The sequence below is a fragment of the Typopeltis vanoorti genome, chromosome 2 (assembly GCF_054136105.1).
Source record: "Typopeltis vanoorti isolate ZY-2024b chromosome 2, IOZ_Tvanoo_1.0, whole genome shotgun sequence".
Lineage (NCBI taxonomy): Eukaryota > Metazoa > Arthropoda > Arachnida > Uropygi > Thelyphonidae > Typopeltis > Typopeltis vanoorti.
In genome coordinates this window covers 84762471-84781111 of record NC_143550.1, presented here as the reverse complement: position 1 = coordinate 84781111, position 18641 = coordinate 84762471, and the positions used below count along the sequence as shown (strand labels likewise).

The 18641-nt window shown below is 35.2% G+C and overlaps 1 protein-coding gene across 1 annotated transcript in view; it reads left to right on the top strand.

Annotated features, from left to right (window-relative positions):
* Positions 1–18641, top strand: part of LOC150109221 (early endosome antigen 1-like) — a 72742-nt gene that overhangs the window by 40333 nt on the left and 13768 nt on the right. The window contains exon 3 of the mRNA XM_090401866.1: positions 3534–3737. Within this exon, the coding sequence (XP_090257992.1) occupies positions 3534–3737 (204 nt within the window). The remainder of the gene's footprint in view (positions 1–3533; positions 3738–18641) is intronic.

The following is an 18641-nucleotide window of genomic DNA, read 5'->3' as shown; positions in this document are numbered from 1 at the left end:
GACCAAATCTGAGCACAGTAGTCCATGTGTGGCCTAATCAAAGCCTTATACAATGGAACAAGAATCTCCCTACTTCTACAAGTTAGTGTCCTCCACATCATTCCTAGAAGTTTTCGTGTTGTCTTCACAATTTTAGCAATGTCCCCTAAATTTCAGATTCTTATCCACTGTCATCCCAAGATCTCTTATTTCCTTCACCTCTGACAATATATCTCCACCAAGATTAATTAGTTTACAGAGATGACTCTTATCGGCTTAAACCAAAATACCAAATGATGGTACAACATGAAAAAATTTCATGCCAGCTGGGGTGTCGCCCGGTTAAACAAAACCCCCGTTGTTTTCGCCAGGGTGAACAGCGAAAAGTCAGCTACTGGAACAAATCTGAAAACACACCCTAACTCAGCATCTCCAGAGATAAAGATCGGTACTATCAACATAAGAAGCCTGGATGGCAAAGAAATGGAGCTACCTGAGGAATTAGATAAGTACCAGATCGACATAATAGGGGTGATCGAAACAAAAAAGACAAAAACTGGTGAGATCTTTCTGAGCAATAAATACAAAATGTTATATTCAGGCAATAACAGTCAAGGAAAAAAAGGAGTAGCCATAGTATTCAACACTAAATACGAGGCTGATCTTCTTGAATGGCAGGCAGTCTCAAGTAGAGTGATTTGGGCAAATATGAGAATGTTTTCAGATTTGTTCCAGCTACTGGAACAAATCTGAAAACACACCCTAACTCAGCATCTCCAGAGATAAAGATCGGTACTATCAACATAAGAAGCCTGGATGGCAAAGAAATGGAGCTACCTGAGGAATTAGATAAGTACCAGATCGACATAATAGGGGTGATCGAAACAAAAAAGACAAAAACTGGTGAGATCTTTCTGAGCAATAAATACAAAATGTTATATTCAGGCAATAACAGTCAAGGAAAAAAAGGAGTAGCCATAGTATTCAACACTAAATACGAGGCTGATCTTCTTGAATGGCAGGCAGTCTCAAGTAGAGTGATTTGGGCAAATATGAGAATGGGGAATTGGACAATGAGACTTATTTGTGCCTATGGTCCTGCAGAAGATTCTACTGAGGTAGAAGTGGAAGAATTTTTTGATGCTTTAGAAAAAGCAACTGACACAATGAAAAAGGAAAAGTTGGTCCTTGTTGGGGATCTAAATAGCAGAGTAGGAAATGATTGTCAGACATACAAAAATAATTTGGGAAAATTTGGAGAAAAGAGCAAAGCTAATAATAATGGCAAATATCTGTTGGATTTCTGCTCAGGACATGGACTGGTTATTACTAACACCATGTTCCAACATAAAAATGTGCACAAATTCACATGGAGAGAAGAGGCTAGGAATAAGAAAAGTCTCATTGACTATGTTATTGTTGATAGTGATGTTTTCTCTCTGGTGCAGGACACCAGAGTGTACAGAGGATTTGAAATTGGAGGTGATCACTATTTAGTCTTGAGCAGGATAAAATTGAATTTCATATTGAAAAGAATAACATGTTAAGAAAGTTTTAAAGCGAATAAAAGTTGAGTAGCTCTCAGATGTGATCTGTAGACTAAAATACACAAAGATTTTTGAAGAAAAATGAAAAAGTTTGAGAACAGGAACCAAACCTTGGAGATTCAGTGGCAAGCCTTGAAGAAAACTCTGATTGATTCAGCTAGAGAGGCATGTGGTGAGGTTTTCTACAAGGATAGAAAAATCAGAACTCCATGGTGGACACAGGAAGTTAGAGGCAGTGAAGGAAAAGAAGAACGCATATCAAAAGTTCCTGGCAAATAAGTCAGCTTGTGCTTTTAGAGAATACAGAGACACTGTGTAAAATTAGTTAAACAAAAGTCATGGGAGGACTTTGGCAACAACATAGAAAATAAATATCAAGAAGTTGGCAAAATATTCTGGAGGTTGTTGAAGAAGCTTAGAAATGGAGGAAAAAGTGCTGTAAAAGGAGTTAGAGATGATAAAGGTGACATGGAAAAGGGAGAAAAAAAGATATCAAGTTAAGGGGATAATAAATTCCTAGTTATTTTAAAGCAGGATATGAAACTCGGAGATCGAACTCTATCAAAATCTAAGAGTTTCATGCCGAAGAACTATCAGCGAGTCCAAGCGTAAGTCAGCACATGGGTAGTACAACAGTAGGGCAATTCGTGTCAAAGGTGGAGCAAGCTCCGTCACTCATAATGTAAAATGCAGCTCCTAGGAAATGTATTACTGTTTTACATTATGAGGACCTCAATAAAGGTCAAAACCGGTCACTACCCAGACCGGTTTTGGCCTTTATTGAGGTCTCATCTGTAAGTAGGTAAACCTGGAATACCAAGGTTTAAGTGAACCGAACTTGCATATACCCCTACTAACAAATCTGTGTTTATTATTAGTGGTTCACACACATAGTGTTTATTATTAGTATCCTTTTATACAATCCCATCATTTTTCTGAATGTATGACACTACTTTGATAGCACTCTTATATAGGATATTCACTACAAAAATCATATATGATGATAATTATTTCAACGTGCAATTTTCTTTGGATGCCTATTATTTTTGTGCTTAGTTTACTGTAATGACAAATGCAGAAATAATATGGGAATGATGTTCCTTCAATACAACATCAATACAATACCAATTGTGATGTTGGAACATCACATTTGTATGGGTTTGGGATATATCTGATATGGTTGTACTCTGCTAACTGCTATGTTGGTCATTGCCTCTTAATTATTTTTAAGTGCAGTTCTACCAATGATATATTTAGCTTTGTTTTTTTTTGCTCTGGAATGTAAAATTCAGTAACGTTGATCAAAAATTTCTTCTTCTGCTTTCAGTACTAGTCATTTGAAGCCATATAACATCATTAAAGCAGCTGTGATTTGTTTGTGCCTGTCTGGCATCACTGAACATTCTGTGATGCTGCTGATGGTTGCTATCTTGTGCATATATGTGGATGTATTCAGATATGATGAATATAATGTCATTAAATAACTTTCTTGTGGTATAGAGAGACAAAAATGATATGCTTTGCCACATACAGGCAACTCAGCCAGAGAACATATGCAGTTAGCAGGTAGTAGATGGCATAGTATGTGGGTGGTGGAATATGTAGATTATTAATGGGCAGTAGATAGTGTAGTGGATTATTTAATATTAAGTAGTATAGGTAGTGGGTTGTGTTGTGGGAATACTCTCCTGTAATGAGTCTTTGGACTCCATGGAAGTGTCATGTCATAATAATTTTTATTTTCATTCATATTGCTTTTTATGTGCAAGTAATAATTTATATTCAAGTTATGTCTGGGCTTTTCTGTATACTGATAGTAGTTTGCTCCAGTAGAAATTGACAGATTGTTCTATATATTATTCACTTCAGTGGTGGAATGCAATTAATGTTAGACTTCAACTGTATTATTATTATTTTATTTTATTATTATTATTATTTGTTTTTCAAAACTAGAATATGGTGTTAATTTCTATATGTAATTTTCTATTTTTATTTTATTTTTTATAGGGTTTTCTCTGCCCTTCATGTATGCTTGCCTTTCCATCTCCAGAATCACTTCAGAATCATTATGAAAGTACTCATACTGAAGGAACAGTTTCTGGTGGTGACATGAGAGGAATGTATATGTGTCCAGCTTGTAAAATGAAATTGGGTAGTGAAAGGGAATTGCATTCACACTATAACAGGCACCACTCATCAGACAAAAATGAGGTGAATATCTTTAGTTTTTTTTTTTTTTTTAATATACATCATAGTTGACTCTCACTATGGAGAACTCATAGGGACAACAGGAATAATTTACTATAGCAGATTTTCTTGCACCTAGCATTCTGCCCATAGGGCTTTGGGTTGGGACTTTTGAGTTGTTTGTTATAGAGAATGAATTTGTTAAAAGGTATTTGCTATGGTGAGACATGACTGTATTATCATCATTAACTTCCTGCTATATATCCTTGATGGTTGTACAAAATGAATAAACATTCACTTCGATATTGAACCAGTGAACCATGCAGAAATTTGAGACTTGACTAAATTATATGCTTTGCATTAAGAAATTTTAATTCAAATTCATCTAGTAAGCAAGGAACATTTATTAATATTTCTTGTTTCCTTATAGGATTTAACTGAAGGTACGTTAGCTTGTCTGATAGAAATGTGGTAGACTTTTTTTTCCCCTTTCCATATGCTCATTTTAACTCTCTTTCTTCCTATCTCTAAACTGCTGAAGATCAAATACATTATGACTATGGGAAGAGGATTACCTGCACTGTTGCTAACACCAAAATTTGTTTTTATAAGCAGCCTTGTTGATTGACATAACCTATCTTTGAACCAGATACATCACGGAAGAGCGGATGGTTGGAACTTTTCATATTGGTTGAAACCAAAATTATGATGTCTATGTGTTCCATGGGTAGTCAGCAGCATGTATATTGTGAACTGAACTTCTAATTCTAGAAACTGTATGGGTTTATCCTAGGAATAAATTTGAAGGATGTGCAAGCAAAATTTTAATAAAAAGACTAAGTTTTGACAACCTTTAAAAAATTGTGACATCAGCAGTTTTATAATTCCTGTTCGTTGAAAGGCATAAGTAGTCCATACAAACTCTTGTAAGTTTTATTTTTAAACTCTAAAAGTCCTTCAGAATTGGAGATGAAGCAAGAAAATCAACTGTTATCAATTAATCTATACAAATTTGAATTCTTACATACCATTCTATTGTTAAAGTTTGTTTGACTATTCTTTTTGCTCTGCTTTGCAGTATAACTCTTCAGACCTCATAATTTTTATGATGTCTTTTCATTTGATTGGAATAATGGTTGATGCAACTAATGCTATTCAGGGCCAATGCATCATGTTTTTATTGATGTATCACCTTTATTAATGTTATCCATTTAGTTCTTGATCTTCATTTTTTTTCTTTTTTCTTCTAATCTTGCATACAGAGCGAGATGGGGTAACCTCTTGTTGATGGCATTCTCTCGATATGTCTATATAGTTCGCCCACCGATTTGAGGTCCCTCAAAACTACTGCACATGTCAGAAAAAGGAGAATCCATTCCGATAATAGGGTAATCGGTCTGATTTCTGGGATGTAATAATAAACAAACTGAGTTTGTTTGTTATTACAGGTCGGAAAATTTAACTTTTTCTTTTACGAACATTGTTGTTTTTAAAGTGTAACTATTTTGCTTGTATAACAGTTGGAAAAATGTACGTAGAGTGTTAATACGTGCAAATACTGCGTTCTACATAAAACAAGGTCACTTCGCTCCATGATAAGTTTCCTTTTATTCTGGGACTTTTTAAAACAAAATCCGATTTCATGAAGTATTTTCCTTAAAGTTTCTCTTTTCCAAGGAAAATTAATTTTTTCTTTAAGCACAGGAATCAGGTTCAGAATAGTTGGCACTCTTTTCTTGAATACTTAAAATTCGTGAATAGCTCTTATAACGTCTACATCAAAATCATTCAAAGCTACGGTTTCGATGGTTTTCTTTCTCTGGCACTTTTTTTTTTTAGGAGATTTAAATTTTGGCTTACCTTCACCTTTTGATTCCCTACGAATTCTTTTAACAGTCGACCCCGATACGCCCGCAATTGCACTTGCACGTTTTATGACTTGAGAAAGGGGAACAAGAAGACGGCCTTCTGACGATTCTTTTTCGCAGAATGTCAGCACATTATTCAATATTCTTTTGCAAGAGCTACTGAAATGTTTAACAACAGAACTTGTTGACTACTGGATCCATCATACAAATTAATAATAAAAAAATAATGCAAAAAGAGAACAACAAAAATCAAGCTAGTACTAGTACAGCGACAGACAAGAAAGCACGTGATTTCGCATGTTGGCGACCAATTCGTACATCCTTCATTTCTTTCTCCCCTTCAGCATGAATCGACTATTCTTGGCACAAAGCCAAGAAGGGATCTAGAAATGGTGGGCGAACTATACCATTGAAGTTGTCTTCTTTTGATCTTTTCTATTAACATGAACATTAATATTAAAAATCTTTCAGATAATTTTTATTTTACTTATTTATTTTCAATGTTAAAAAATCTACTGTTTATTATTTAACTTGACCTTTCCTTTATCAAGAGGAAGAAAAACAAAGAGAAAAAAGTGAAGTTTCTTTCATTTCCCCACTTTTTTTTTTCTTTCATTACTCAGCAGATTCCTACAAGAACCTATTTTTTTTAAAATTTTCTTGTTCTTAGTGTTCAGGCATAATATAATTTATTATGTATACCCTGATAATTGAGATATAGCAGCAAGAACATGCCTTAAATCATTATTTATACAGTATAAAGATATAAGATATTCATATATATTTTATACTTATGAGTTCTTGTAACATTTTAAGGATGAAAAATGGATTAATAAAATAACTCTTAGTTTATTCAACTTAACAGCTAATATTTCTCTAATGTAAGATTTGAATCATCAGAGCAAACACTGTGGTTAACAAATATTTAAGTCAAGAAATTTAAATTGTAAACATCTCTGATTTGTGTGTGTGTGTGCAAAAGTATGTAGAATAGTGTATATAGAATTCCATGCTCACTTGACCTTAATTCCTCCATGGTCTCACTCACTATGATCCAACCCATTTTCCTTTCTCAGATATGATGAGCATGTGAATTACATCAATTTCTGAAAATATGGTAGTCAGGATTGTGTAACCATGGTAAACACTAACCAAGAAATAACACTGGTGTCCAAAACCTAACAAATACTATTTCTGAAGATTGCATTAATTTTGTTACAGTTGTAGTTAACAAACAGTCTTTAGTGAAGTGAAAAGTGCTACACTAGTTAATACTACTGTTATCTTATCTGTAAACGTGGCTTGCTTATTGCAGAATTATAAAAACTTTTACTCGTTTTTACTGATGTGGAGAGATAACAAAACTAGTTGGTACGTCAATTCTATGGAATGCACTATATGTATTGTCGGCTAGGTTGGCCGAGTGGATAGCGTATCTGCTCTCCAGCCAAAAGGCTACGGGTTCGAATCCCACTGTGGGCATGGATGTTTGTGATTGTCTTTAGAAATACCAGTGGTGGTCAGCAGTAGATGGCGTTGGTGTAGTTGTGGTCAGTTTTTGATTGAATGGTGGAGACGGAGCTGTAGATCAGGTGCCCTCTTGGGAACACCTCCGAGATTTGACACCTCCAGGGAGTCTTTGGACTCCCTGGAGGTGTCAAATAATAATAATAATATATATAAAATTCCCTGTATAGGCCACAACCAAGTGGCTTAACTCTCTAGAATTCTCCTTTTGTTATACACACTGATGTCTAAAACCTAAAGATAAACACTACTTCTGAACATTACAACCACAAATTCAGACAAATCAGTTTGTATAACTGATGATTGCAAGTAGAAACCTGGTACAAATTCAAATTTTTGAATCATGCACAAAGAGATCATGGGTAGCACTCAACAGGATAAGTCAAAAGGCTGTGTTAAGCGAATTGCGTTTGAAGGAAGCTCTTTCCGTAAAGGAATAAAGTTGTAAACTTGTATGTCTTGTAACATCTCAAAGACGTCACTAGATGATTTCATGTTGGGAAGAATTATTGGAAAGTTTGAAGAAAGCTGCAGAATTACTGATATTGCTGGAGAGTGTGGAATCTCACATAGCATCTATCCAGGCTCTGGGCAGTGTTTCAAACCAATGGAATGTGTTCCAGACATTTGTTAAAAGGTTGCCCTAGCTCTACCATGTAGTATGAAGACAGATTTTTGGTTATAACATCAGAACATAATCGACATACCATGGCAGGTCAGCCGATAAGTTGACTCCATTCAAAGGGTATGTCTTTTAATGGTACATGGATGTCTTGACAAACTGTGGCAAGTATGCCTCTGTGCCCAAAAGCCTGTAGTCTGCATCCCTTTATTCACAGCTCATTGTAGAGCACATTTTCAGTGGTATTGTATCCATAAAAATTGGACAAGATACCAATGAGCTAATGTACTCTTTACAGGTGAGAGTTATTTTAGTCTTTTCTCTGATTCTAGAGGACACTTGATGTGGTATGAAAGTGGTACTGCTTACCATCATGAGAATGTTCTTGAAAGGGATAGATATAGTGGTGCTGCAGCCATGGTATGGCTAAGACAGTTTCATTCAATTATGTGCATGACTAATTTTGATGTTCAATTGCTGCTTGCCCTATCACTGTGAACTTCCATAGCTTAGTTGATATCAGCAATGAACTTTGATTACAAATACATTTAAGTCCCAACGAACATAAAGACCTATATAACACCTGAACAATTAAAACTGTACAGAAAAAAGCTCATCCATGGTACAAAATATACTATAAGTTTGCAAATAACCTTTCTTGGGTAACTGCTTGGAAAGAAGTCAGTTTACAATGCCATGGACAAGGTGTGTCATTCTGTGTGATGAGGAATATGATGCTTTCAAGTCGATGCAACTGTGCCTAGGTGAAACAGTTATGAAAAGGGAACTGATGGAGTTTGAAAATGGCATTGTGATAAGCCTGCAATATGGCATCCTATCTGTTCAGCAAATTGTTGACAAAGTGGGCCATCCCAAATCAATAATCAGCGATACTGCACTGAGATGGAAGCACAGAGAGTCGACTTCAAATACTACCAAAGACGTCAATGGACAGCCAACCACGGATACCGAATGTGACTAGGGTGCTATGAAGATGATATGTAAAATCTGCCATTTGTCAACTGATACATTGAATGCGGGGTTCCAGGAATTGATTGGAACATTAGTCTGCACAAAAACATTCAGATCCAAGGCTCACAAAATAGGTTTCCATGGTAAGACTGCAATGTGCAAGCCCTATATTACCTGAACCAATATTCAGCCTCGTCTTCAGTGGTGCAAAGAAAATGTCAGTGTGTCGTGGAAACTTGGAAAGCTGTGTTATGGAAAAATGAATCATGCTACACCCTCTTCCGAGCAGTTGGACAGCTGTGGGTGTGGTGCCAGGAACATAATGAACTCTAAGAGGTATTTGGACAATGCAATGCTTCCTACTTTGTGGTGTTTTTACTGTTTTTACAGAACTGGCATTGTCAGTTTCACAAGACAATGCATTGCGTTATAAGGCTGATACTGTTACTGCATGGTTTGCAGACATGAATGTCACCACACTTGACTGGCCTCCCTAGAGCACTGATCTCAACCTTATTGAACATCTGTGGGATGAACTCGAGCATCGAGTGAGGTCACAGGATGTCTGCTCCACAACAATCCAAGATGTCATTACATGCCTACAGGAAGAATGGTCCAAAATTCCAATTGATTGCTATTGTACACCTGTGGAAAGTATGCCTCATAGGATTGCTGCAGTCATCACAGTAAAAGGAGGTCCTACATCTTATTAAGGTGGACACATGGTTGTTTGTTCTTCACAGTATAGTGTCCGGTTGATTTCTTTCCAAGCTATGTATAAGTTGGCAGGGTTGGGAAGCCCTCGCAAGTGAACATCAGAATTAAGGGCCATTATTAATACAATAACTCTAAAACATCATTGAGTACTAGATGTGGATTGTGCATAAGAGAACAGATGGTCTTGAGAGACCTGAATGAGTCAGTATAAATCATTCGTTTTGATAGTATTCTTTCATGTGTTGATGCCTAATATATCACACGAGCTTAGCATATAAGTATCATTTCGAAATAGTACAAAGCTGCTCTATCACATCTGATTGAAGAGCATGTAGGCAGGAAAAACAGCAGCACGTTCAACAGAATCAAGATATCCTCTTTATGTGCATTAACAGTGGAGATACTTAACGGAATAAGTGACCTCCTTAGGTGGTGCAATGAGAGATATATGGAGTATAGACCTCTTATGGGGATGACTGTCTTTACTGCAGTAATTTTTTCAAGGTTAGATGCCACCTGGTTACAGGCCCCCCCCCATACTGCTTTTATCAAGAACCAGGAGGAACTGTAAAAATAATCAGCTGGAGTAACCTGAACAGAATTGAATAGACACTATTTGCATAAGAGACCAGCAGAAGAGAAGTCTGGGATGCATTTCCTTCTTTGCTGTTTACACCTAACAAGAATCTTGTTTTTCTTCATATCATCTTCTCTTTGAAATTATTCCAATTACTCTGTCTTCCTTCCTGACACCTACTGTGAGACCCTAGACATCAAGTAATATTTTTGTAGTTTGAAATTTGCCCACATCACTTCTTGAAACTGCTTTTATTCAAGAATTCCTTTTCATGTTTATCAGTGAAGACTATAAATACTACTTCCATTTACTTGATCTGTATTGTCTGATCTGACTAATTAGTTGATGATATTGCTTTTACTCTGTCTCAGTCTTACCAATTATATTGATGTGGTATTTGTGTAATTTCACTGTTAGTTAACCGCTCTTCCATTGATAGTTATTATATAGATCATAGGTGGTCAACAGCAGGCCTGCGGCAGGATAAAAACTATTAAATTATGTGTATTATCAATGATGCAGATTTTCTGATTGATACAGATCAACGATGATGCAGATTTTCTGATTGATATACTAGTCATATTCATTATTTCTGATGACGGAAACAATTTATATTCTCAACACGGAATCAGAATTGCTTTAGAAGATTACTCAATTTATAAAATCTACTGCTTCTCTGTGTGAGTTGTAGTAAAAGAGTGGTAGATTTCTATGTGCTCCAGAGTAACGCATCATTGAAAGTCACTTGCTTTGTTCTGGTTACAGTGATCAGTTTCAAGTATTTTGTATTGTTCTCCCAGTAGTAAAATGATTTAACAAATATAGCAATTCAATATATATAACTATTTCCTTGAAAAAATGCAGAGTTTAAGTTCTGTCTAAAAGTGTGCGGCCCGTGACGCTAGCACTCGTCATATATTGGCCCTGATATAGATGATGCCTATTCATGCCACGCCTGATATAGATGATGCCTATTCAGTTTTGTTTAGGTCGCACCAGTAGCTGAATTTTCACAATTTCTGTTAATTCTTGATAAAAATATGCAGGGGTCTTGTATAACCCAGGTGACATCCCATCTGGCATGATACCTGATTATATTGTATCATAATAAATATGCATATAATTTCACCCACTACAGAATATAATTTGGTTAGTTAACTGTCAACTCATACTCGTTTGGTGTCTGACAATTCAGGCATTGGAACATACGCCTCGGTCTGCTTTTTGCATTATTACATGCTATACCTTCTTGTTTTTTCTTTCATTTAAGGTTTTCAAAAATAAATAAATAAAAATAAAATGTTATATATATAACATATTTATATAATAATATACAGTCATGACTTACATCTGCTCAAAGATACGTTTGTGATCCCATAAAGGAATAAATAACATTTTCAACTATATTTTCAAACAAGATGCAATCGAGCATAAAGTAAAGAGATTTCTATTTAGCAACAATGCATCATGTGCAGTGGTGACATTTGCATTCAGCAGCAACCTCCCTCAGCAATCGGCACGTGTCTTCAACAGTTCCTCTGTTGATTTTGTTTGAGAAATGGTTATTTGTGTATTTATCATTAAATATTTTGCTATATTTTGTGCAACATGGCTCCTACATGACCAATCAAAAAACCTACCTGGTGAAGAATCACAGAAAAGGAGGCGAGCAATTGATCTTGAAACGAAGTTACAAGTTATAAAGCAACATGAAGCTGATAAGCCTGTCAGTGTGATCACACATGACTTTAGATAGTCTCATTCTACAGTGATGACCATTCTGAAAAATAAGGGTAAAACTATAGAGGCTCTGAAAGGATCTGCTTCCATTAAATTGATGATAGTGATGAAGCAATGACAAAGTCTTACCGGTGATATGGGAAAGGTGTGAAGATGCAATTGTGGAGGAACATTTGGGTGATTATTCTCTTGTTTTATAGCAGTAGTAATGCACAGTACAGTTTTATAAGGTTTAAAAATTAAAATGAAGTATACTTATTACAGTTGAGTCCTTAATCCCTATAATTCTGTTGATTTAATGTATCATGGATAGAGGACCTGAACCAAAAGCACCTACTCCTTAACTCTGTGACCATAACTGCTAAGGCACTAAGTCTCTTTAATATGTTGAAGGAGAAAGCAGAGTCCAATTACAACTATGAATTCGATGCTTCTTGTGGTTGTTCATGAGATTCAAGCAGCATTTTGCACTGCATAATCTGAAAATGTATGGTGAATCTGCCAGTGCTGATGAGAAGGCTGCCGAGGAGTTTGTGGACAAATTGGATAAAATTATTACCGAAGAAAATTATTTGCACAGCAAATATTTAATATGAATGAGACCTCCTTGGTTTGGAAAAAAAAATGCCTGAGCAGACATTCATCTACAAAAAGCTAAAATCTGTGACAGGTTTCAAAGTTCTCAAAGTATTTTGATTCTGTTAGGCGGTAATGTGGTTGGATATAAACTGAAACCATTTGTGATATGCCACAGTGAGAATCCATTAGCCTTCAAAAACATTAGGAAGCATACTCTTCCAGTTCATTATTGGAGCAATAAGAAGTCGTGAATGACTCAAAAATTGTTTGAGGATGCCTTAATCAACTGAAGGAGAAAGCTATTGTGTGAAAGAAAATCTGGAATTTTATTAATTCTAGATAATGCTCCAGATCATCCACCTCACATCAGTGATCTTCACCTCAGGATCAAGGTCACTTTTCTTCCTCCTAACATTACTTCATTGATCCAACCGATGGATTAGGGAGTTCTTGCAGTATTTAAGGCTTATTATCTATGGAGAACTTTTCACAAGCCATTTCTGCCACTGAAGGAAATGATCAGACTCTCATGCAATTCTGGAAAGCATTCATTATTTATGCTATTAAAAATATTGCTGTGGCTTGTGATGAAGTGACTTCTCAATGTATGAGTGACATATGGAAAAATACATTAAAAGGTTTGTGCATGATTTTGGAAGTTTTGAAAAAAATGAAGACCTTTGTAAATTGAGTGAAGAAATAGTGGACCTAGCAAACAATGTGAATCTTGAAGTGAATGATGATGATGATGATGATGACATAACTCATAGAAAGTGCGCCTTAAGATTTGATGATGAACGAAGAATCGGTCAAACTGGAGGAACATGTTGCAGAAAATGAAGAACTAGAAAAGGAAGAGAGAAAAGAGAAACAAGAAGAGGTAGTTAAACAATTCACAGTGAAGGGTCTTGCAGAAATGTTCTCTGCAGTTATGTGTTTTGATTAGTGCACCTATATACATCTTAAAAATAAATATTACAGATTTTAAAACTTTTCTATCTATACGTTTTACAGGAAGAAATAATTTAGTTACCGATTTAAAACATTTTAAAAAGTTACATTTTAATGGCATACTACATTATTTCCATGTACACTGTGTTACTATGTTCCAAATTTACTGCCAAATTTTATGTCATCTGCTAATTACATTGCATTTTGATAATCACATCTCGTGCCTCTTTTGCAATTGTTTTCCTTACTTTTTTTATTTTAAAGTATTTTTCCAACCTTTCATCATGAGTAAACGGATTAGTGAGCAAAAAAATGGAAGTGTGAAGATGATTCAGAAGTAATCTAATTGGAAGAAAAACTTGGAAATAATAAAGAAAAATTAACAAGGTGAGTCCAGGGCAAAGATTGGACAAGAATGCAAAATGGGTGAATCAACTATACGAGCAATTTTAATTAAAGCTGCTGAATACAGAGAGAAAGATAAGGTTGCTTCAAGTTGATCATGCATGCAGACCACTCAAAATCAAAGTATGATAATGATTGAATTGAATTTGATCCATGTAGAAACTTCTTTCTACATGGATCAAAGATTGTCACCAAAAACGGATCCTGCTAAACATTGACCTTATTAAATCAAAAGCATTAAATGTCTTTGCAACTTTGAAAGAAAGAGCTATCAATGATTGAAAAGAAGAATTCCATGCTGGTGCTGGGTGGTTTGAGCATTTCAAAAAGAGAAATAGCCTACATAATGTTCTAACCACAGGCAAAGCTGCAAGTGCAGATAAGGAGGTGCCTGCATATCCAGAGATTTTGAAGAAAATTGTGAAAGAAGGAGAATATTGTGACCAACAAATATTTAATGTCGATGAAACTGGCCTGTTTTGAAAGGGAATGAATGCCTTCCAAGACTTTTCCCAAATCAGAGAAATCTTAGCCTGGTTATAAAGTTGCGAAGTCGAATGAAATTACTGCTAGCAATATGTGAGCCATTTGGAAGCACATTCTTCCATATTTTGCAAATAATTTTAGAGGCTTTTCAAATGAATCTAAGTGAATTAAATCTCATTCTGAGAAATTGAGTGATTCCGACCTGTTAAATTTAGATGCATAGCGGGAAGATCCTGAAGAATATGAAGAAAATTTAATCACTGAGAAGCCCAAAGAGATTTCACAGAAACAATTCGAAAAAAATGTTCGTACAATCAAAGTTTTTAAGCAGCAATGCCGAGAGGCTGACCCTGATGAAGAGAGAAGCATAAACTTTGCAGAAGTAGTAGAAGAGGCATTAGGGCCATACCGTCAGTTGTATGAAAAAAAGTAACAATACCCACCAAACTATATTAGCTCATTCTTTGTTAAGAAGTAGAATAATAAATTGATATTCTGAATATGTTTTATTGTTTTTCATCTTCATGGTTTTTCCTTTAACTAGGCCCCCTGAGATATACCCTAATTCTTTTATAAAAAAAAATTAAGTGTTCAAAAAAGAAATTTGAGGAATGAATTATACTTTTTCCCATAGGTTATTATATTCGATTAATGCATTTTTGATTAATGCGCCTGTTTTAAAGAGCATGTTAATCGAAGGATTGCTGTAATGTTGAACGCTACTTATCAATAGAAAGGAAAGTACATGATGTATTTGCTTGCTATAAACAACTTTATGATGAAAAGAAGAAGAGGAATAAGCAAAGCACATTGGATATTTTCATCAATAAAACAAAGGTTACACGAGAAGAGCTGCAGCCTTGGGCCTTCACATGGGGAAGGTGAAGATGTAATTGTGGAGAAAGATTTGGGTGATTATTCTCCTGTTTTATAGTGGCAGTAACGCACAGTACAGTTTTATAATTAAAAATTAAAATGACAGTATACTTATTACAGTTAAGTCCCTAATCCCTATAATCCCTGTTGATTTAATATATTAACTTACGTCCTGCCAGATTGAATGGAACCCCGATGTAAGTTGAGAGATGACTGTATATAATATTATTATTTGAGACCTCTGGGGAGTCAAGGACTCATCAAGAGAGGCTATATATATTATTCAAATATATATAGCCTTTTCCAGCTGTCATTCACACTAGATGCACTCCCTAATGACTCCAAGAGGTAAACTCTTTCACTCATTGCTCTGTGAGAATAAAATCTAGCTTTTATCCCTTTTTTGACTGTGAACAAACTTAACTTCCATGGATTCTCCTGTGTTCTTTCTCCCTCCTTCCATGTAATGAAAAATGTCATCAGACAATATATTCTATCAGACAATAATTAAGAAGTTTATAGAACTCTGTCATTTCACCCCTCTTTCTTTGGCTGTCAATCTAAATAAACCAATTTCCTGTTAATTAGTATCTATATTACGCATACTCTAAATCTGTCCTCATAATCTACATTCAATAATTCCTCTGTAATCTTTAAACTCTTCTTTGCATGCTTTCCACAACATCTTTATCCCCCTTGAACCCAGGAGACCAAATCTGTGCACAGTAGTCCAGATGTGTTTTATCAAGACCTTGTAAAGAGGCAAGACAACTCCTTATCCTTACATGTCCAAGTTCATATCAATATCACAATTATTCTCTGCATTGCATTTGCAATTTTTGCTATGTTATGTGACTTCTGAACTTCAAATTCCTATCCACCTTAATATCAACATTGCTAGCTTCGTTAGTTTCTTGTAGCTTAACCCCACTAATATAATATGCCAGTGGCAATCTCATCATGCCATAGTGCATAATTTTACACTTGAACTGACAGCCATTATTATTGTCCAAATTTCCAGCCTATTCAAATCATTCTGTAAGTGCTGGATATCAGTAAATCACTGATTATCCTATCTTTCTTTGCATCATCAGCAAACATTTGAACATTTCCAGTTAGATCCTTTCTAATGTCATTAATGTATGGATTAAACAACAATGGTCCAAGAACTGATTCCTAGGGTACACCAGGTCACATTATATCTGGCAGATTCATACTCACCATATACTACTTTTTTGATACCTGTCTGTCAATCATCCATTTATCCAAGTCAAAAATGTATTCCAAACTCATATTATCCAGTTTATTCAACAGCCTTTCATGTGGTATTCTATCAAATGCAAAATCCAACATATCGTAGTATATCTATCCATTCCCTTTATACAACTCACCGTAGCATTGTTATGAAACATGAGCAAATTGCTCAAACATGACCTCACTTTAGTAAACCCATGCTGTTCTTTGCAGAGTATAGCTTGCCTATCAACTTACTCATTTCTGTATGCAAGTTTGTATCAACTTCTGTAAAATCTTCACTGCCACTCTAGAGATACTGATAGGTTGGTAGTTAGATATGTCAGTTTTTGCACCATCATCAGCATACATTCTTCCCATGGTATTGTGCGATGGTATCGTTCATGAGCTGAGACTCAAATAATGCAAACAAAATAATACAAATCAAGAGTCTAGTTATTTGGCTGAAACATTCCTTTAGCATATGTGTTAATATCCCATTTGTTCCTATTGCCAAATTCTTATCCAGCTTATGCAACAGCTCTTCAAGCTCATTCTTATGCACCTCTATCTCTTCACATACACTAGTAGCACTGTGCACCATGTTACATACACCTGGTTGATATATCCTTTCCTTCATGCTCACGTGGTGATCAGAATGCATCTTAGAAATTATGGAAACAACTGGTTGATATATCTTAGCAAAGTGAGCACTCGTTAATTAAACAATATCAACTTTTGACACGAGTACTCTCTGCATTATTCTTCCACATTCATTCCTTCTTTTACTTTGTGGCATAATGATAAAATTATTCTGGATTGCCTTTAGCTTGCATAGCCAATTTCTTTATGTATTCCAATTTAGCTTTCCACACAATACTTATAACTTTTCTTTCCTTTATATATTTGATAACTCCTCTTACTTTTATTCTGTCAATATTTCTTCTACATTTTCTTTTTATGCATCTCTTGCTTAATAAGGTTACACATTTCACTTCCACCCTATTTGTTCTTCAAATTCTAGAGATTTATGCAGATACTATACTATTCTTAAGCACTTTTTCAAGGATTCCCATCCATGATAGTATTTTTCTGAGCTGGTTCATAATTTTTAGCTTTGTAGTTCAGCATGTAACCCATCCTAATTGGAATCTCTATACAATTAACTACTTCCCAGGAAAGTATGGCATGATCACTGTCACCAACTGGTGGTGAAATAGTCATATTCATAATGGAAACTCATTCTGATGCAATAATCAAATTTAACATTCTTTGATCTCGAGTTCCTTCCTTCACATGCTTCTTGAGAAAGTTATCTTGCATTTTCCTTCAATTTTATCACGAGATTTCTCTCCTACCTAAATCACCCATAATGATTACTCGTTTCGTACCCCTGGAGATGCATTTCATTGTAGCAACACTCCACCATATTGTCATGCACCATACTTTCATGCATTTCTACCCAACTGAACTCAAGTCATCTGATATCATTAGTAGTACTTCCTGCTCTCTCTCCCTCTCCCCCCCCCCCCTTCTATCTTCTCTATCATTTTAAAAATACTATGCCCATTCCATTCCACTTGATCCCAGTTACATCTCACTTTGATAGCCAAATTTCACTAATGCCAAGAATCTTAGGCCACAATGTATTTATTAAAGCAATGAACTCAACCTATTTCTTCCTGATGCTCCTAGCATTTGTGTGAGGACATGATAAATTACCAGCTGGCTTTTTCATATACTCAATTCTGCTAGGCCATGTTGGAATTGGAATTTTTTTCTCTACATCTTATATATTTTATAAATATATTTTATAACCCTATACCCTATATTTTGTGTGTGTGTGTGTGTGTGTGTGTGTGTGTGTGTGTGTGTGTGTGTGTGTGTGTGTGTGTGTGTGTGTGTGTGTGTGTGTGTGTGTGTGTGATTTTACTAAAGGAAGTTATATATAAAGAAATTTTTATTATGAAAACTGAAATACTTATTTATAAATAATTTAAAATATCATCAGATTCTTTTATTTTCAATCTATTAATTTCTGTTTTTTTTTCTCCCCATCGTTCATTTTTTCCTGATGGAAGACTAAATCGTAAGTAGTATTATATTATCTTTAATAGTTTGAAATATTCCATTATACAATTTTTTAAACAGTATTGCTGCTACAGGACTTCAGGTAGAAGTTTCAGTAGTTTGTTACAGTCAGGGGATTTACTAGAATAGTGTTTATTATAGAGAGTAAGTTTCATATATATATTGGTGTTTATATATATGTATATGAGAGCCAAGGATCTTCATTTAGTTTTCTTCATGGTCTGTTTATTATTATCCCAGGTCAATAATTAGTAATACCATACTGAGATAGAAGCACAAGGAGA